This window comes from Protopterus annectens, chromosome 3.part0, assembly GCF_019279795.1.
Source record: "Protopterus annectens isolate FY-2018-M chromosome 3.part0, PAN1.0, whole genome shotgun sequence".
Taxonomy (NCBI): Eukaryota; Metazoa; Chordata; order Ceratodontiformes; family Protopteridae; genus Protopterus; species Protopterus annectens.
The window spans coordinates 814,533,203-814,552,137 of NC_056731.1; the positions used below are offsets into that span (position 1 = coordinate 814,533,203).

Below are 18,935 nucleotides of genomic sequence, written 5' to 3' on the forward strand. Positions count from 1 at the left end.
AAATTTTTAAAACAATTTTTGGGTTTTTTTATTTTTTTTTTCCCAAAAAAAAGAAAAAAATTTTTTTTTGGGGAAGAAACTTCCAAACCACATCAGGCTTTTAAACAGACTGCAACAATTCAAATCTACTCTAAAATATCACATGGTAACTAATAAACTATGCAACTGTACACCACACCTACAGAGTGAAGTATGCAACCCTAACTCTGTCCACTACGGAAACTATAAAAAATGTTAATACAGTATTTCTGATTCTACACACAGTAGCTTGAAAATATGTATTTCTTTAATCTGATATGCTTTGTAAATAATTTTTTTGACCAATTGATTTGAAATATTTTTTAAATAATGGTTCTCGGCCATTTTTCTTTTGAATTGTCCTTGTTTTGCAGTTTTTCTCTCTGGACCTCCACTGAAAATGTGCATTTCAGTTACTAGACACAATTTCCCAGTAAACAAATATACATGTGTATATACACACACACACACACACACATATATATATATATATATATATATATATATATATATATATATATATATATATATATATATATATAAAATAAATATAAATATGGGTCTACTTTGATTCACTGAAAACTCATTTCACTGAATTTCAAAACACTCACACCAATTCGCTGAAAGTTCAAATCACTGAAAACTCATATCATTGAATCATATTTCACTGAATGTAAATATTGTTGGGTAAATGAAATGTATATGTCCTTTTCCCCACTGTAGTGCGATCCTGGAGTTATTATATATATATATATGTATATATATATATATATATATATATATATATATATATATTATAGTTAGGGGGGTGTGGGGGGTGTAATCCCCACCTGCTTTTGGTTTTATATTGTTAGCTTTCAGTGAAATTAGATACATAAATATAAAAGCTAAGTAGGTGGGGGCTGTGCCCCCACACCCCCCAACTATACATACTAATTCCAGGGTCGGACTAGAGTGAGGAAAAGGGCATATACATTTTATTTGCGCAACAGTACTTACATTCAGTGAAATGTGATTCAGCGATTTTTGAGGGTGTAGTGAAATTCAGTGAAATGAGTTTTCAGTGAATCAAAGTATACCCATATATATGTATGTACATATACACAGATGTGTATGTGTGTGCTTGCGTGCGCATGCATATACTTATATATGCACACATATATTTTTGTTTCTATTTTCTTTATACGGGTAGAGCACTGGTCAAGTCTGACAAATTGCAGGCTCAGCCCAGGTTACTAATGTACTAGTAACAGCAAAGGAGAGTCAACAATTACAGTTAAATGTGTGCATAGCAAAACAAAATTTGATACACACACACACACACACACACACACACACACACACACACACACACACACAGTTTTACTATGCATATCATTAACTATCACATATGGTGCAGTGGTAGCATTGTTGCCTCACAGCAAGAGGTTCTCCCGTTAAATTTTCGGCTGGAGTGCAGGGAATGCCTTCTGTGTGGAGTCTGCATGTCCTCCCCGTGGTTGGGTGGGCTTTCGAAAGACATGTGTAAATGGGCGTGCCTTCGCTGAAGGTTGAACGTCGAGCTTGCACCTCGGCGTTCGTGAAAATCTACTGCCAATCATTAGCGGACCGGAGTTCCGCTGTGGCGATCCCTAACCGGGAAAAGCCGAAAAACAACAACACACACAGATATACATAAACATATTCACACACACACACACTAAAAATTCTCATAAAAGTGAGGGTGTGTGTTTGTTTACTACTTCAACAATTCTGCTAGCTAGAAATAATGTTTTACAGACTACAAACAAACTCTTTGTTACAAAAAAAATTGTAAAGCATTGCAGAGAGGGCAGAACTTTGAAATAGTTTCTTGTATTTTTCATCTATAACATAATACCAGAGATGCTGTGTGGGCAGATTGGTCTAACGAAGGAGATGATTTTTCCTGAGCTAGGATACAGAATTGGAATTGCCTACACATGGTAAGGCCTTGCTGTGTCTAACAATGGTGGCTGCCAAAAAAGCAGTTACTAGAAAATGGAACTCAAGATCTACACCAACTATACTGGAAGTAGTGAATATAGTAACAGAGATAAAACAACTGGAGTTGAGATCTTTAGAAAAGGGTAGGAGCAAACTACATAGGAAAAATGGGAATTGTGGAACAATACATACACAGGAGAATGAGGTTTAAAAGGCGGTAGGACTTAAATGAGCTATGTAATGTTTGAGTGAGAAAGATTGGGTAGATTATAAGTGAGATATAATGTTTACAACTGGGAGTGTGTCAGTATGGTTTGTGATGTAAAATGCTTGTGACTAGGATTGTGTCGGTGTGATTTGTTTTCATTTATATAAATGTATGACTGTGTAGTAAGTGATGGTTTAATAAAGATGTTTCTCATTTAAAAAATAGGCAGGAAGTGAATAATTTATGTAATATTGCTTAGGTTATAGAATATATAGCAATATATGTGAAGTACAATGTTCGTTATGTTAATATAGTATGATTACTTCTAATATGAATGTAAATTTGCCTATGTCACAAGTCATAATTCAACAAAGGTGTTTGAAAAAAAATAAGATAAGTAGCACAGCCCACCATTCTCCAGGATTCACTATGCTTTTTTTATTGAAGTCCAACACATGACATGTCAACCAAAAGTAATTAATTAATTAAATTATAACCAACTTAAAATGGTGACTCTCCAAGTCAGTTCCAATTAACTATTGTTGTTGTTATTATTATTATTATTATAATATGTAGCACTTCGGTCCATAACTCTCTACCAGACTTCTTCAAAACACTCATTTACAATAAGCACCCTGGTTACATAATCACAGAATTCGTATATTTAAAAAAATACCATGCAACAGAACATAAACGCAAACTTTTTGTCATCTAAACCTCTAAATTACCTTTAACAATCGCATGTAAATTTAAATATTTCATCCATCTACCACATTTAATTTAATACTGCTGTGTAACTCAACCTTGTGGCTCTACGGTTTAAAACATAAGCTTCACTCACAGAGTCATTCAAACCAGGTTTGTTATTATTAGCACTTAATCTTAGTTGCCTCATTAGTTCCTGCTGTTCAAATCTCACTTGCCAGTTGAACCCCTAAAATTAAATTCCACCTTCTGTAAAACCAGAAATTTAAACCTAGTAAAACCCTCATAGTTCTCTGCATGGCTACTTAAAGCATTCTTGTTTTTATTTCTCCAAACTTTTGTATACATGTTTATAAATGCTAGTCTTAAGACAATTTTTCTATTTTTACCAATATGGAATGAGTCACATAATATATGACAAAGATATAGGCATATAAATGTGATATACAGTGTGTGTGTGTCTACATGTTTGAGCAATTAATTGACCATCTCAAAAAACATCTTAATTCCTCTTTACAGTTCACAGAGCCTCTAAAGTCATGAGGTCCTAACTGTATGAACGCTATTGACAGAGACATTTCAAGGTAATCCTGGGCAGCTTGCCTGTGAGATTGGGGAATCAAGCATTTCATTCAGAGCCATGGAATCACTTCAGCCTTCTGATGTTTTTTTCTAAACTGTTTGACTTTCACTTTCATGCACTTTTTTTTTTTTTTTTGCTGACTCTTCATGCATCTGTTAACACTGTATTAACTGCCACATGCAGCCTTTTTAAAGGCATCCATTTCCTTATTTTGCAAATACGAGCTTAAGTGTGCTTTTAAAATCTAGACAATACTATTCTGTAATTAGGCAAAGCAAGGTGTGAACCATTAACACTTCCTATGGCATTACATCATGATTAACATTCCAAGAGGAGTGATGCAGGCAGCCAGACAAAGGGTTTTAATTTGTGGTGCCCATGACATTCTTTAGTACAAAAAATTCAGAGAAAGATCTCAGGCATATATTTTGGCCCAAGTGCCATGACATAGGTACTCACCTTCATATAATAATGTGCCTGGTAATGTGACTGTGAACATCTGAGTTGATACAGAAAAGCTATCTAAGGTATATGAAACATTCCAAAACATTTCTATGGTTTAACAAAAGTCTTAGAGTCAATGAATCAGATGTTATTCTCAACAACAGTGATCAGCTTAAACCCCCAAAATAAAGGTGATCGACTTAGAAAGGCTTTGAAAATGAAGAACAGATTAGCTGAATGATTTTTCAAATCCCAGACTTACAAATGTATAATTCAGTTCTTTCTTTCTGTTACTCAGAATAAATTTATATCAAGCTGATGGAAAGTATGAACAAGACATCCTTAAAATGATCATATAAATGGCTGTTGGTGTAAGAAAAAATATCAAGTACACTTACGGGGGAGGGAAATGCTATAACAAAGAACTGGCTATAGTGTCAAAGGGCTGATTCAGAGAGCAGCATATGCAGGAGTTACTTGCAAAAAGAAAAGGACACACACACTTAATGGGCAACTTGTCTTCTGTCATACTCTGCATATGTATGCAACAGTAAACAAAATGGGGAGCTACTCTGTCAGACTGCATGTACATTTTCTGGCAGCTGATTCAGTTGACACTAATTGTTTGTGATGGTCCCACTCACTAATTCACATCCCTAACATAACGAATAAACCAGGCTGAATACCCCACCCTCCAGTCTCTTCACAGTGTCAATGATTTCTTTCAAGACAAACAAAATTAGTCAGAATTTAAAAACATAAATCTAATTTGTATCTTGCTGAAATGGGTTTTCAGGCTAACCCTTCAGGAAAGGGGCCATCATCCTGAATGCTAACCATACTTTACCAGTTGTTCCAGGCATGGCATGCAATGATAGAATAGGGAAATGTAACAGAATGTTACTCAAGAGTCTAACCCCATGCCTAGTATCATGCCTCTCTCCATCTCCCTCATGGGACAGAATGACATGGGACTCTTGGCACTACTACCACCCCGCACAATAAGAACAGTCAGCGTATCAAATTCATTAATTATGCGTATTCTGGCAAATCACCCACAACATGACTTCAATATTGAATCCAGGCAGTTAGTGGGAATAGTCCACTCTTCTCTTACATTACTATATTTCTTTAAAACAACATAAAAAAAGTAAATGTAAACCACATAGGTGGCAGTACACTAAACACCGAAAGTGTGATAAGAGACTTGTTGGACATGCTACACTTAAAGAAATCCCAATCTCTCAGAGCCACATGCTCCAGAGATCTAAACCTTGTCATCACAATGAACAAAACATGCTTGGAGGGATAGGTTCCTGATCCAGAGTCTCCCCAGACTCTGGAATAGACTGCCCATACATGTAAAGCAGAGCGCCTCTTTGGCCCTCTTCAAAAGGAACCTTGAAGATTGGATGGGAGATAGGAAATTCATCCCGGGGATCACGTCAGTTGCCCTGCTAGACAGGGGTCCAGGGAAGTAAATATTGTGGGAAGAAATTGCCAGGAATTATGGCTAGGCTTGAATAAGCCCTAGGGCTGATAGCCTAGTACCAACCTATGAACCATTCATTTCAAAGTAAATGTAGCAATGGCTACAAACCATCCAGTTATAAAAAGAATTATACCATGTCTTAATGTCAATGGAATAGTCAATTCTGCTGTTACACTACTATATTTTCTTTAAAACAATACAACAAAAAAGGTCTATATCACCAAATCAAAAAGACGGTGATCAAATGACATTTACATCGGAAATGCCATTCATTGAGGTGTTTATTGCGAGATCGTGATACAGTGAAGATCGGAAAATTTCCCCTTTCCTCACTGCAGTGCGATCTATGAGTTGGTATATATAATTAGCAGGGCATGTGGGGGGCAGAGCCCCCCACAAGATCGGCTTCTATAAACAGCATTTTCAATGTAAATGCCGTTTGATCTCCGGTCTTTTCGATGTTGTGATATAGTCCCACAAAAAATACATGTGAAGCATTCATTTTAAAGTAAATGTAGCAATAGCAACAAACCAACCTGGTAGAAGAGTGATTCTCCAGCAAGTACAATGTAGCGGAGAAGTTTTCACTAGTGAAATCTCCACTCATCCCAGGAAACAGACCCTCCAGATCTTTTTCTGGAACTTTGCCTCTGCAAAACAAAACAAAACACAAGATTTAGGTAAACTGGGTGTGCCTAATTGGCTACTCAGTAAATCTCTATTTTAACCAACCACAGTCACAGAATCAGAATAAAAAAAAAAGGCAAAGGGCATTAAAGAGACTGAACTGATCAGATTGTGAGGCTTCTAGCTAGCAGGTTATCTGCAACCACAGCAATATTTTCTTTCTTCAGATAGGGGTCACACTAACAGAATGTCAGTATATTCCAAACAATGCATGTAAGATCATCAAAATTAAGCATCCTTGCTAGCAAATCAGCACACATTTTTTCTGAGACAATGGACAAAAAGTGACCTATTAACAACGAGCAACTTTGTAGTGTAAGAGTTATCCTTATCTGTTCAAATTTATCGATCAACTTGAAATGACCTTCACCAAACTGCTGAATCTAATTTACTGAGGATGGTTCCCTTTTATTTATAGCAACTTCAAAGCTGAATATAACATTTTGAAGGGTGAAGACAGCAATGCCCTTCATTTTATATACTGTTTTGCTTTTTGCTGTAATGAGCTATAACTGGAGCTAGACACATTGTGAACACTCTTGGTACAGTGAATAGTCCAAAAGGTAAGGCAGAGAACTGATAATGTGATCCACGCATAAAATCTTAAGAAACACCTTAAGTCTGGATGAATAGGGATGTGATGTAAGCATCTCTTAAATCTAGAGTTACTAGGAAACTTGAATTAGGAAGAACAGGTAACAGGTTGTGAAGTGACAGCATTTTGAACTTTTGCACCATCACAAACAGGTTTAGAAAGAACGATCCGGAACTGGCCTCCACACATTTTCTTTCAATGGCACTTAAAACCTCCTTGAATAAAAGCCTTTTTCCACTAGGGAAGGTGGAACTGGTTTTATCATTCCCTGGGACAGCATGTGATGAAGGTCAAGACTCAGACTTTCTAGAAGGGAAAGGGACACCCAGGGTGGGGGGAGGAAAGGTCCCTTAAGCAGTCATTCTGACTTGTGGGATTGAGTTTTTGAATTATTTTTGGAACCCCTTGTTATTTCTTCATACATATCTATTCACTTCCACTTCATTGAGACTGTTTATTTAAAAATCTTAGAGATTCCCTGTAACTTGTCCATTTCACCACACTTTTTGATCACTCTGCAGCAGTGGGGCATCAGTGGGGCCAAAAACAATCTCTATCCAAAGGAGAATTTAAAATCTCATATTTAACATCTTGGACATGACAATGTAGGTAGGCAAATGTCCTCAGCACAGTATCAGTGGCCAAAGCCCTTGAGGAAGTGTCAGCTGAATTATACACACTATAAACAATGAATACTGGCTAGTACTATAAACAAAACTGAATGAAACTGTTGTCTCCCTGTTCTGAGAGACTGCTTTCCATCTATCTGCAAATATACAGAGCTGAGTATACTTTTTTGGTTTTAGAGTTTAATTGTTGCTTATATCTCTGTTGAAACTGTTGTCTCTCTGTTCTAAGAGACTGCTTTCCAATCTATCTGCAAATATACAGAGCTGAGTATATTTTTTGGTTTTAGAGTTTGTACTGTTAGTTGTTGCTTGGATCTCTGTTGAAACTGCCCCCCCACACACACACACACTATTTTCTGCTGTGTCTTCAGCTGGTATACCTGTTTTTCACAGCTTGTGTGTTACCTAACTCAAGGATCACTTGCATAAAATTAGACCTGTTAGTAACAGCCTGAATTTAAATTCCTGGAACCTGTGTTCTGAGAGACTGCTTTCCAATCTTATCTGCAAATATACAGAGCTGAGTATATTTTTTTGGTTTTAGAGTTTGTTAATTGTTGCTTAGATCTCTATTCATAGGTTGGTACTAGGCTATCGGCACTAGGGCCTATGCAAGCCTAGCCATAACAATTCCCTGGATATTTCTTCCCACAATATTTACTTCTCTGACATGATCCCCGGGGTGAATTTCCTATCTCCCATCCAATCATCAAGGTTCCTTTTGAAGAGGGCCAATGAGGCACTCTGCTTGACATGTATGGGCAGTCTATTCCAAAGTATGGGGAGTCTCTGGGTCAGGAACCTATCCCTCCAGCATATTTTTGTTCATTGTGATGACAAGGTTTAGATCCCTGGAGCGTGTGGCTCTGAGGGATTGGGATTTCTTTAAGTGCAGCATGTCCAGAGCTGAGTATATTTCTTTGGTTTTAGAGTTTGTACTGTTAGTTGTTACTCAGATCTATGTTGAAACTGTTTTGTCTCACCCACCCTCCCTATTTTTGGTTTGTAGTTTAAATTTGGTGGCTTTTGCAGTTGCCCGCCCCACTGTAAATTTGATCTGGGACACTCCCCCAGTCCCATTTCTTTACCACATTCTACCTAATAAACTCTTTCTGCACTTGCTTTTAGTCCTTTTTAATTTAATTGCATTTTTAAACTGTGTTTGATCTAATATTGCTACATACCAAGGTGTGCTAGCTTGCACTGCATGTGAATTGTTTTTACTACTATTTTTGCTACTTTTCTGTATAAAAAAAAAAAAAAAAAAAAAAAAAATCTGTAAGCCTGTTTCCTACCTTCCTTGTAACTAGTGTTCCAGATACAGATTTACTGTATCCAGGACTGTATGTAAGCTTCTGAGCCCCCAAGCCTTTCTGTGCTGGAGGGAAGCCTTCTAGCTTATCAGTGGGAGTGGTAAGCACTAGGTAACCTGTCTACCACATAAGGAGTGGTTTTGGCCCAGAAATTGTAACCCTAATAGTTATTGGCTGTTTGGGCAATCTCTTCCATCTCTCTCAGCTTTCTGATTTGAAAGACTGCATTTGCACTTGTTTCTGTCCTGTAACTCGTCTAGTGCAGATACAGATTCTTAGTTTTAGCACTTAAATTTGCTTATTCGTGCTCAGCACTTCTTCAGAACTTGTAAGCACTAAATAAGCTACTAATTACTATAGCACTCAACCGTCCTCATTACCTAGAGGAAAACAGTTTTTGTACTTACTTTTCTCACTTGCTTAGAGAAAAACAGCTCTTGTACTCACTTTCCTCACTTATCTAGTGGAAAATAATTTTTTATTCAGGCATGTCCAAGGGTCAGCTCCCAATGTTCTCTCCTGTCTATCTGATGAATCTGAGCATCTTGAGGCAATGTAGTAATTGCCTCATGTAAACAGACAACCCTCTCCTCCTACCACCCAACACCACAACCTGTGAGAGATGCACTTATCTAGCCAAACTGAAGGTAAAGTTCTCTCCAACCAAGACAGAACCTGACAGTCATGTGGAGAAGGTAAACATTTGCACCACACCACACTCATCACATAGTCTCACTAAATCTACACCACCAAAATCCACACATAGTAATACAAAAACATTTGCGCAGGCTCTCAATAATAATCTGTCTAAGCAAGAGAGACCTCCAAAGCAAAAACGCAAGCAACCTCATCCCCCAACACAACCCAAATGACACACAGCCCACAGACTCAGTGTGCCACTCAACCACAGCCAATAAGGCAAAACAACGTACCCAACACACTAGTCATAGGTGACTCTCTAGTCAGGCACACTGATGTCCCACTCACTGGGCTAAACAAGGAGAAGGTTACTGTCAGCTGCCTGTCGGGTGCCAGGATCCGCCACATAACCCACGCACTCAGGTCACTCCACAACAAGTACAAATATGACTCTGTCATTGTCCATGTTGGTGTGAATGACCCAAGACATACCTCCCTGGACTACATGAAAAGAGACATGGAAAAGCTCTGATCTTGTAGCCCAGGCAGGTATGACCCTAGCCCTGAGTAGCATTCTGCCATCGCCCAGAATGATACCGCAGTACCAGGACAAAATGATTGACCAACAATTGGCTAAGCTTCTGTTGTCATTCTAAGGGGATCCAGTATCTGTCTGCTTGGGATGACATGGTCGACAGACCACGATGCTTTGCCACAGATGGCCTGAACCTGTCGCCCCTGGGATTCCGGATACTGGCTAAGGCTCTTGCTGCCCATATAGTGCCTTTTTAGGCAAGGTTCACATAACAAATTCACCACTGAAACAGGCAAGCAAAAACCGAGGGTAATGCTACTTAATGCTAGAAGTCTAAATCTCAAAATGCACTCACTCGAGGCACTCCTTAAAATGGAGAATATCGATATCTGTGCAGTGACTGAGACCTGGTTCAAGGCTCCAGAGAGCACCCCTGCACTACCAGGTTATAACTCACACCACACTTTTCGGCCATGTAACTTGGACCGAAACACCAAAGGTGGAGGTGTGTCCATATTCATTAAGGATATCCACACCTCCAGGCTAGTTGCTCAGCATAATGTATCCGAGGTTATCCAAGTGAAACTAACTCTGGGCAAAACTGCAATCCAAATTGTAGCTTGCGACAGATCCCCCACCATGCCCCAGGATTCCCACTCCTCTTTTCTTGATGCACTGGAAAATATTAGGGTTCAACCAAACACCCTAATAATGGGCGACTTCAACTATCCCACCATTAACTGGGAAAACTACTCGTGTACCAACTCCTTAGCTCAACACTTTCTGGAATTCATAAACTCCAATGCCCTGGATCAACTTATCCACACCTCCACCAGGGGCAACAATATCCTAGACCTAGTCATTACCAACATGAGTGACCGGTGTTCCACATCTGAAGTCAACTCCTCATTGGTCCGATCCGACCATAAGCTAATCACCCTTGATATCCACATCCCGCCCCCACCCCCCATTAAGGAAACCACGGTAAAAAATTTCTCCAAAGCCATCTTCATGCTTCTTAAGAAAGAAGTGGTGAACTTCATGACACCCATGCAGATGGACAATACAGTTACGACTACTGAATCCTACACAAATGCACTCTATAAGCACTTACACGTGTGCATGGATTGTGCTATCCCAAACAGAACCAAGGCACTATCCTCCAAAAAAAGGAAGCCAATCTGCTGGTCCCCTGCCATAAACAAACTGTATAACAGAAGGAAGAAACTGTTGCAAAAGAGAGTACAATCCCATGAGTGGAGGAGCTCCCTGGTCAGCCTCAGTAAGAAGCTGAGATCCCTTATAACATCCTCCAAAGCTAGCTTTGAAAACAAAATCACCACTAATTCTAAGGACAACCACAAAGCATTCTATAGCTATGTCAAGAATCTCGATGGCAACACCCAGATCTGCTCTAAGTTACAGCACAATGGCACAATAATTACAGAACCAACTAATATTGCCAAAATCCTGGCAGATAGGTTCAGTGCTAACTTTACGCCCCCCCCCCCCTACCCCTTAAAGGGCCCATATCTATACAGGAAGAATGCAGAGTCCCTGTAATCACAACTACGCAAGTAAAAGCTGCACTCTCTAAAGCCAAAAACACAGCATCCATGTACAACATCCCAGGCTGCGTTTTACATGAACTTCAGAATGAACTGGCTCCCCACTTAAGCACCATGTTCAATAATAGCTCAAGATCAGGCTTTGTGCCCACTGAATGGCACACAGCAACAGTTATCCCACTCCACAAAGGGGGAGCCACCACTGATCCCGGGAACTACTGACCTATTAGCCTGATGAGCCTGGTCTGCAAGGCCATGGAACGTATCATCATGGAACTCATAAACAAAGACATTGGTAACCTCCAAACTCTGGATCCCACCCAGTTCGGGTTTGTGAAAGGCAGATCATGCCTCCTGAAACTGATCGACTTCTTTGAGGCAGTCACCAAAGCCGCAGATGAGGGTAAGGTGGTTCACACAGCCTGTCTTGACCTCCCCAAGGCTTTCAACACCATCCCCCATTCTAGAATTATAGCTAAACTCACTAAACTAGGTATAAATCCCTATGTTACAAGGTGGGTTGCCAACTGGCTCACTGACAGAACCCACACTGTAAAAGTTGCAGACTCCAAATCTGACCTCAAAGCAGTGACAAGTGGAGTACCACAGGGTTCCGTCCTGGGACCTCTCCTGTTTGGTATTTACTTCTCTGAAGTACAGGCTAACACAGAAGGCCTCTGGCTAATGAAGTTCACAGATGACTGCAAACTAGGAGCCATAGTCGAGTCCCCAAATGATGTGGACATCCTACAGAAGGGCCTCGCTGAGACAGATGCCTGGTGTCAGAGCCATGGCCTCAAGCTCAATGCCAAAAAGTGCAGTGTCATCCTCTTTAGTAAAAACACTGTACCCATGAAGTACCATATAGGCAGCAATCTACTTAAGACCAAATGTGTGATGAGACCTTTGTACCCATGTGGACAGTAGTCTCTCCTTTGATAGTCACATCGCCACAGTAGTCAGGAAGTCCTTCTACGTGGCACACCTCGTCATAAAAGGGTTCTCATCCAGGAAAAAAGAGGTCACTGTTCCCCTCTACTCGACACTCATTAGACCCATTATAGAGTACAACGCCCCTTTTGGAATGTACCTCACAAGACATCTGCAGCAGCTGGAAAAGCCACAGAAGTACCTCACAAAGAGGATTACTGGCCTCAAACAAATGCCCTACACTGACTGCCTCAAAAAACTCCAGCTTTGCTCCATAGTATATCGCCTACTCCGAGGTGATCTCTGCCTAACATATAAAGCTATGTCAAACCCAGAGCTGTTGGACATGCTACACCTACAGAAATCCCAATCCCTCTGAGCTACACGCTCTAGGGACCTAAACCTTGTCACCACAACAAATAGGACATGCTGGAGGGGATATATTCCTGTCCCAAAGACTTCCCATACTCTGGAACAGGATATCCATCTATGTCGAGCAAAGTTCTTCATTATCACTCTTCAAGAAAAATCTTGATGAGTGGATGGGAAATAAGAAATACACCCCAGGGATCACTTCTGTGTCTCTGCTCGACAATGGCACAGGAAAATAACTTTCTTGGGTGGCGTAAGCCATGGAACCTTGTTGGCTAGGCTTACGTAGGCCCTTGGGCCGATAGCCTATTACTTACCTATGAACCTATGAACTTATGACTTAAAGCAAATTTTTCCTCAAAATGAGAAACTGCAGGATGGGCACAACATTCTGACAAAACAGGGAAGCTTTCCCTATCCCCTCTCCCAGGACAGACAAGAGTGGCTCTCCCTTGCCTACTGACAGGAGGCCAACAGCTGCAGAGGACGTGGCTATCCCCCATTCCCTAGTGGCTGTAGATGCTACACCAGACAGATCTGGGGTAAAAGATGAGTGGACTGACATACAACTAATGGTCACAGCCATGCACCCATCTGTAATTGAAGGAAACTGCTAGCCTGATGGGTGGTGGCAAATGCTGTTTGCTTAAATTTTCTTTTTGTAGCTACAAGAAGGACTGAATGTCGGACCAACAGTTTGTTCAATCGTCAAGCCGAAAATTATGCCTCTTTCTGGGGGAAAACAAACAACAAAAGCCAGTAAAAAAATTAAAGTTTTTAAAAGTCACTTTTTTCACAGAAAAAATACAGTAAAAAGCACTTTTAAAACACTTTGCCAGCCACCAAAAGTAAAATAAACACAATTTGTCTACAGAAAAAATAACTTTTAGATACTTTAAACAACTTCTAAACTGACAGGAAAAGAGCACTTCTGTTTACAAATAGAAAACAGTCTCGCAACAGTCTGTTAAAACAAAAACTTGTAGCTTTAAAATAACTTTCCTGAACAGGAAAATGTTATCAAACATTTTTTTTCTTTTTTATAAGATTTTTTTCCCCCAAAGCGAACTTACCTGCCCAGCAAAGGAACGACACAAGCAGACCATCGAGCCTTGAAAACCTCAGATGACAGTACCCTTCAGAGACAGAAAAGCTCTGAAGGGCTTGGTGCCCAAACCTGTCTTTTTTGTCAGCTCAGTTCAAGCTGACTAATGGTTTGGGTGCATGGAAAATGCCCTGAAGCTTATGGTTTGGGTGCATGGAAAATGCCCTGAAGCTTTTCTGCCTGATATAATCCCTATAGCCCGGGCTACTGCAGCAGTGGTCAATATGAAGAACATCTACTTTGTACTACAGTATAAAGTCTCAAACACCAAAAAGATCTAAACTCTATTTCAATGGCAGTTTACTGCTAATCTAATGAAATGCAACATGTTCATTAAAGAACTGACGTGTAGCAGTCAGTCTCTGGTATTAGGGCCATTAGCCACCAGTAAATCAATTAGAAACCCTGAATTCTAGAATGAAATGTTACTGACCCCATCACCAACAGGCATTTCATAAATACACACAAGGTGGACAAGATGATAGATGATAGCATCCTGCACTGAGACTGGTTCACCATAACTGGAACCTCAATAACTAGCAATAAGATACAAAAACTTTGAAAAACAAACAAGCATCATGTACATTCCATGGCCTCTTTTATGCCTTTTTCAACAAGCAGACTGAAGGATAATTATCCTGCAGTAGAGGTATTTTACCTACCAGCTGAAGGAGTTGAGAGCCAGCATATATGCTGAAAGCCTCTTATATCTAAACAAGAGAAAATGACTGCATCACCCATATTGACAGTAAATTGCATAGCATTTTAAGCTGCATTGTGACATGAGATAAAACGCCAAGGAAATTCCAGAGTTCTTCCCCAAAGACAGAGACCTATAACTGAACAACTACAGCATCCTCCAATATCACCCTACTAGAAACACCTCCTGCCAATGTGCTGCCCCTTCTGTAAAGAGGGAAAGACTGATGTTAGCCAGAAATTGACTGACAAGAAGTAACTTTAGAGGAAATAATTGGATTTTAAACTGCCAAGAATTTATATTTCCATCAAAAGCTGCATTAAAAGCCACCGAATCAGTGTTCGAAGAGTTCTAGTGCAGTTAAGACAGAGAGGAATATAGTTTTTAAATGGAGAACAGAACTAAAGCACTATGTCTCCAAAAAGGTGGAAGTGAGCCAGTCCTCTTAACTGTTCAGTTAAAGTACTGCTGGACTGTCTAGTCTCCTGTGAAGTCAACTTGTTTATTGGAACTGTTTCAAGGTTTATAAGGCTACATCCACTGCTCCAAGCCAAATACATGGCTGACCACACAATTATCCCCACAGAACTCCAAAGACTCTGAAATAGGGAAGACTGATGCAGGCTTTCCACTCCTCTGGAGATGTGTCTGAGGCAAGGGAGTGTATCAGGGTAGGATGGAGAAAGAAAAGACTATCTTCAGGTTATGAGATGAATCTCACCAATCCATTATATGGCAGCGATGATCTGGAAAAAGGAAAACATTTTTTTTAAAAATGATACATTTATAAACAGCAAACCATCTAATACACATCCTGCATATGAAGGCTGGACAGGGAGTTGTGAGCACTGCCAATTTCCGAAGGCATAAGAAAAGGCTAGATCTCCAAGCTGAAAGTCTTTCTCCACAGGGAGATAGGTGCAGCTCAGATGACATCCAGAACAGCAACTAGAAAAAGAATACAATGGACATTAAAAGGAGATGTTTCAAAGTTGGCAGTAACTCCAAATGACAGCAGCTGTCCAAACTAGCAACACTTTATGAGAATCCTGGGTAGTACACACAGAAACACACAGACACACACACACAGACACACACACACAGACACACACACACACAGACACACACACACACAGACACACACACACACAGACACACACACACACAGACACACACACACACAGACACACACACACACACACACACAGACAGACACACACAGACACACACACACAGACACACACACACAGACACACACACAGACACACACAGACACACACACAGACACACACACACAGACACACACACACACACAGACACACACACACACACACACACACATAAAATATTGGGTCCATCTTGGGAATGGAAGTAAACTCTAACTGCAAGCACTTTGCAAAGAAAACACTTGTCATCCAAGGGAAAAGAAGGAACCTCCTATGAAGTTCCAAGATGCAAGTCTACCAAAAGACAACCATAAGGTTTAACACCTCCACACCTCCATCCAAATGTTAAGTGGAAGTAGCACCATCAAGTTTGAAGAGAGACTACACAAAAAATTTGCAAAGCAAATGCGAAAGGTATACTAGCTTAGATTTTCAACTGGAGAGGACCCTGTCATTGACTTCTTGCTGACCAAGCAGTAAACCCTCTTTCCCATTCCAGTCAGAAAAGACTAATTTCTCTCTTTGTCAAATAGGAAAAAAGATTGCACAAAGAGGGCGGCTGATGCTGCCAGATGAGAATGCATCATGAAATAACGGCAGAATGTGGGCTCTCTTCTATGATGTCCAGAACCCATCTGTCCAAGGTGCTAACTCCCAAGGCTGAGAACATGCAGAACTGTCCTTTCACCAGTACAGCTATAAGAGAATAGTTATAAATGCTGCAGGGTAGGTCAGGTGGGGGTTGGCGCTGTCGTATACCTGAATAACACTGATCAATGCAGACCAAACATCCAAATAGGAGGTAAATGTGATCAGTGATGCAGGAACCTAAGAGATGCAGACAAAAGATCCAAAACCAGCAATACATTCAACTACTGATGGATGTTCTCATGCAGTCACCCAGCCATTATCCTTTCACATGGGAAAAATATTGTAAAGTTCCACCCAGAGAACAGAGGGCTCAAAACTGACTCAGAAGGGTTCAGGTGAACCAACTCAACTCTCATTCTAAGCAGCCATATTCTCTGGATGAGACAGAGTGACATGATCCCCAGGGTACAAGTTCTCAACTAGAAATATCTCCTGGGTATCTGACGACCTGACCTTACTACCTTAAGGACTGTCAGCTTAACTCAACAAATGTGGAAATACAGCGGCTACATTGCAGGCCTTATTTCCAACAGCAGGTGTCAGTAGTGCAATAACTCACAAGAGAATGATGACCCTGTGATTAATGGCTCAGCAACCAATGTATGCAAAGTGAAGTCTGAAGTGGGTTTAAACCTTGCCTCAGGTCTTTTACCTTTTCTCATGCCCTCTCTAGGATCTTCAAACACCTCCCCTAGCCATTTCTTACTATAAGCTGCAGCCACCACTGTTAAGCAATGGGTCATATTGATTTACTTGTCTAAATCTATGTTTTTTTTACATATTTTATACCCCCATTTTTCCCCTACATTTTGTTATTGATTCTACGTATGCAACTGAAGTGCTGGCTTTTGTGAGTCACAGATTTTGTGTTTCAAATTACTTCAAAAAGTTAACATTTGTCTTGCCCCTGGACTTGTCATCTGATGTCTACACAGACACATAGAAGAGTTAAACATTTTTAGAAACTTAAATAGGAACTTTCCAACAGCACAAACACACACGCATACACAAGATCAAAACAGCGCAAGCAAACAGAAAGATAGAACATACAGTTGTGTAGAAACACCAACACCATAACAGCAGATGTCTTACTTATCGCTGTTGCAGTACAACTTACTACAGGGATATCCTTTAAAGGGTGTACATCCAGCCAGCATACTAAAGCCTGGGTCCTTCCATGTGTTATACATCAGATGCATGCCCTACATCCAAAGTGTAACGTACACAGGTACATAAGTGACGTATTAGAGCAAAATCCTCATAAATAAATTGCCCCAGAACAACAAGAGCAGCAGAAAAGGAATAAAAGAAGATGGTACATGTACATTCAGGAAAAAAAAAAGAAAAAAAGTCCTCTCTGCCAGGGGAAAAAAAAAACAGGGGAAAGGAGGGAGGGGCAGAATACAGCAATAGTGATAAGTAGGACATCTAGTATTATGGTAAGTTCCTACATCAGTGTACTATGTCTTTCCTTAAACACTACTGCAGTACTCCTTCCATTCCTATACAAGAATACTAAAGCTACTGTAAAGAATGGGAACAGGAAGAAGGAAATGAGGAACCCTCCAAAAACCTATGCAGGATGTACTTAGCAAAACCTGCCCCGGCCCTTAAGAACACATCCAGCCTGTAGTGCTTAGTAATAGTATATACAGAAGACCAAGTAGCAGCTTCCAGAATGGATCTAGAATTGAGACACTGCTCCAGAAGAACTGTCCTAGCAGAACGATTTCAAAAAGAAGTAGGAAGCTATTTCCCATGAAGAGAGTAACAAAAGGAAATGAGCTTTAGAAATCCATGAAACTGTTTTCTTGGAAACTGACAAACTCAATTTCATGTAATGAAACGATAAAAGTTGTTCTAATATCAACTAAAACTTGAGAATCATTTCACTACAATTCTGTAGAAAAGGAAAATAGGAGGGAAAATGAATAGTATGTTTCAAACACATCACTGGCATGCATAAATGTAGAACTGGTTCTAAATGATGTACCGTCTCTATGGAAAATTAGAAAAGGAGGATTCAGCCATAACAGCAAGAAGTTCACAGACTCTTTTGGCAGAAGTCACAGCCACCAAAAAGACAATTTCTTAAGTACAAAATTTCAAAGTGGAAGTAGCTGCGGGTTCAAAATGTGGCGGGGTCAGGTTTTCAAGAAGCTAATTCAGGTCCCACGGAGGAGGAATGGGTTTTCTTGGAGGCCTAATCAGGAGGACATATTCTAGAAACTGTTTGACCTCAAATTTATAAGAAAGTGGAGGATCTACTGGCAGACAGGCAGAGATGACTAACAAATGAGCTTTATCAAAAGAATATGACAGACCAGAATTAAGCACTTCACACAGACTGGAAAGAAGAGTGGGAATTCTTAGTCTTATTTATTGTTGTGACACAAATAAGAAAACCTCTTCCACTAAGCTACATATGATTTTCTAGTTTTTTTTTTTTGCCTTTTGTAAAATCAAAAGTAGGTCCTCAGAGTAATGGTGCTGAAAAGGAATCAAAACCTTTATCACACAGAGTCAACTGTAGGGTGAGAAGATGAAGGTGAATGACAGTCCTTGTCCTATGTGAGATGGTCCATCCTATGAGGTAACTTGTGAGGATTGCCCCTGGCTAAGTTATAAAG

The 18,935-nt window shown here is 40.0% G+C and overlaps 1 protein-coding gene across 2 annotated transcripts in view; it reads right to left on the reverse strand.

Moving 5' to 3' along the window:
* Window positions 1-18,935, reverse strand: part of EXOC2 (exocyst complex component 2) — a 2,261,550-nt gene that overhangs the window by 1,620,191 nt on the left and 622,424 nt on the right. For both annotated transcript variants that reach the window (XM_044065154.1, XM_044065156.1), the window contains exon 5: window positions 5,952-6,065. In XM_044065154.1, coding sequence (XP_043921089.1) covers window positions 5,952-6,065 — 114 coding nt within the window. The remainder of the gene's footprint in view (window positions 1-5,951; window positions 6,066-18,935) is intronic.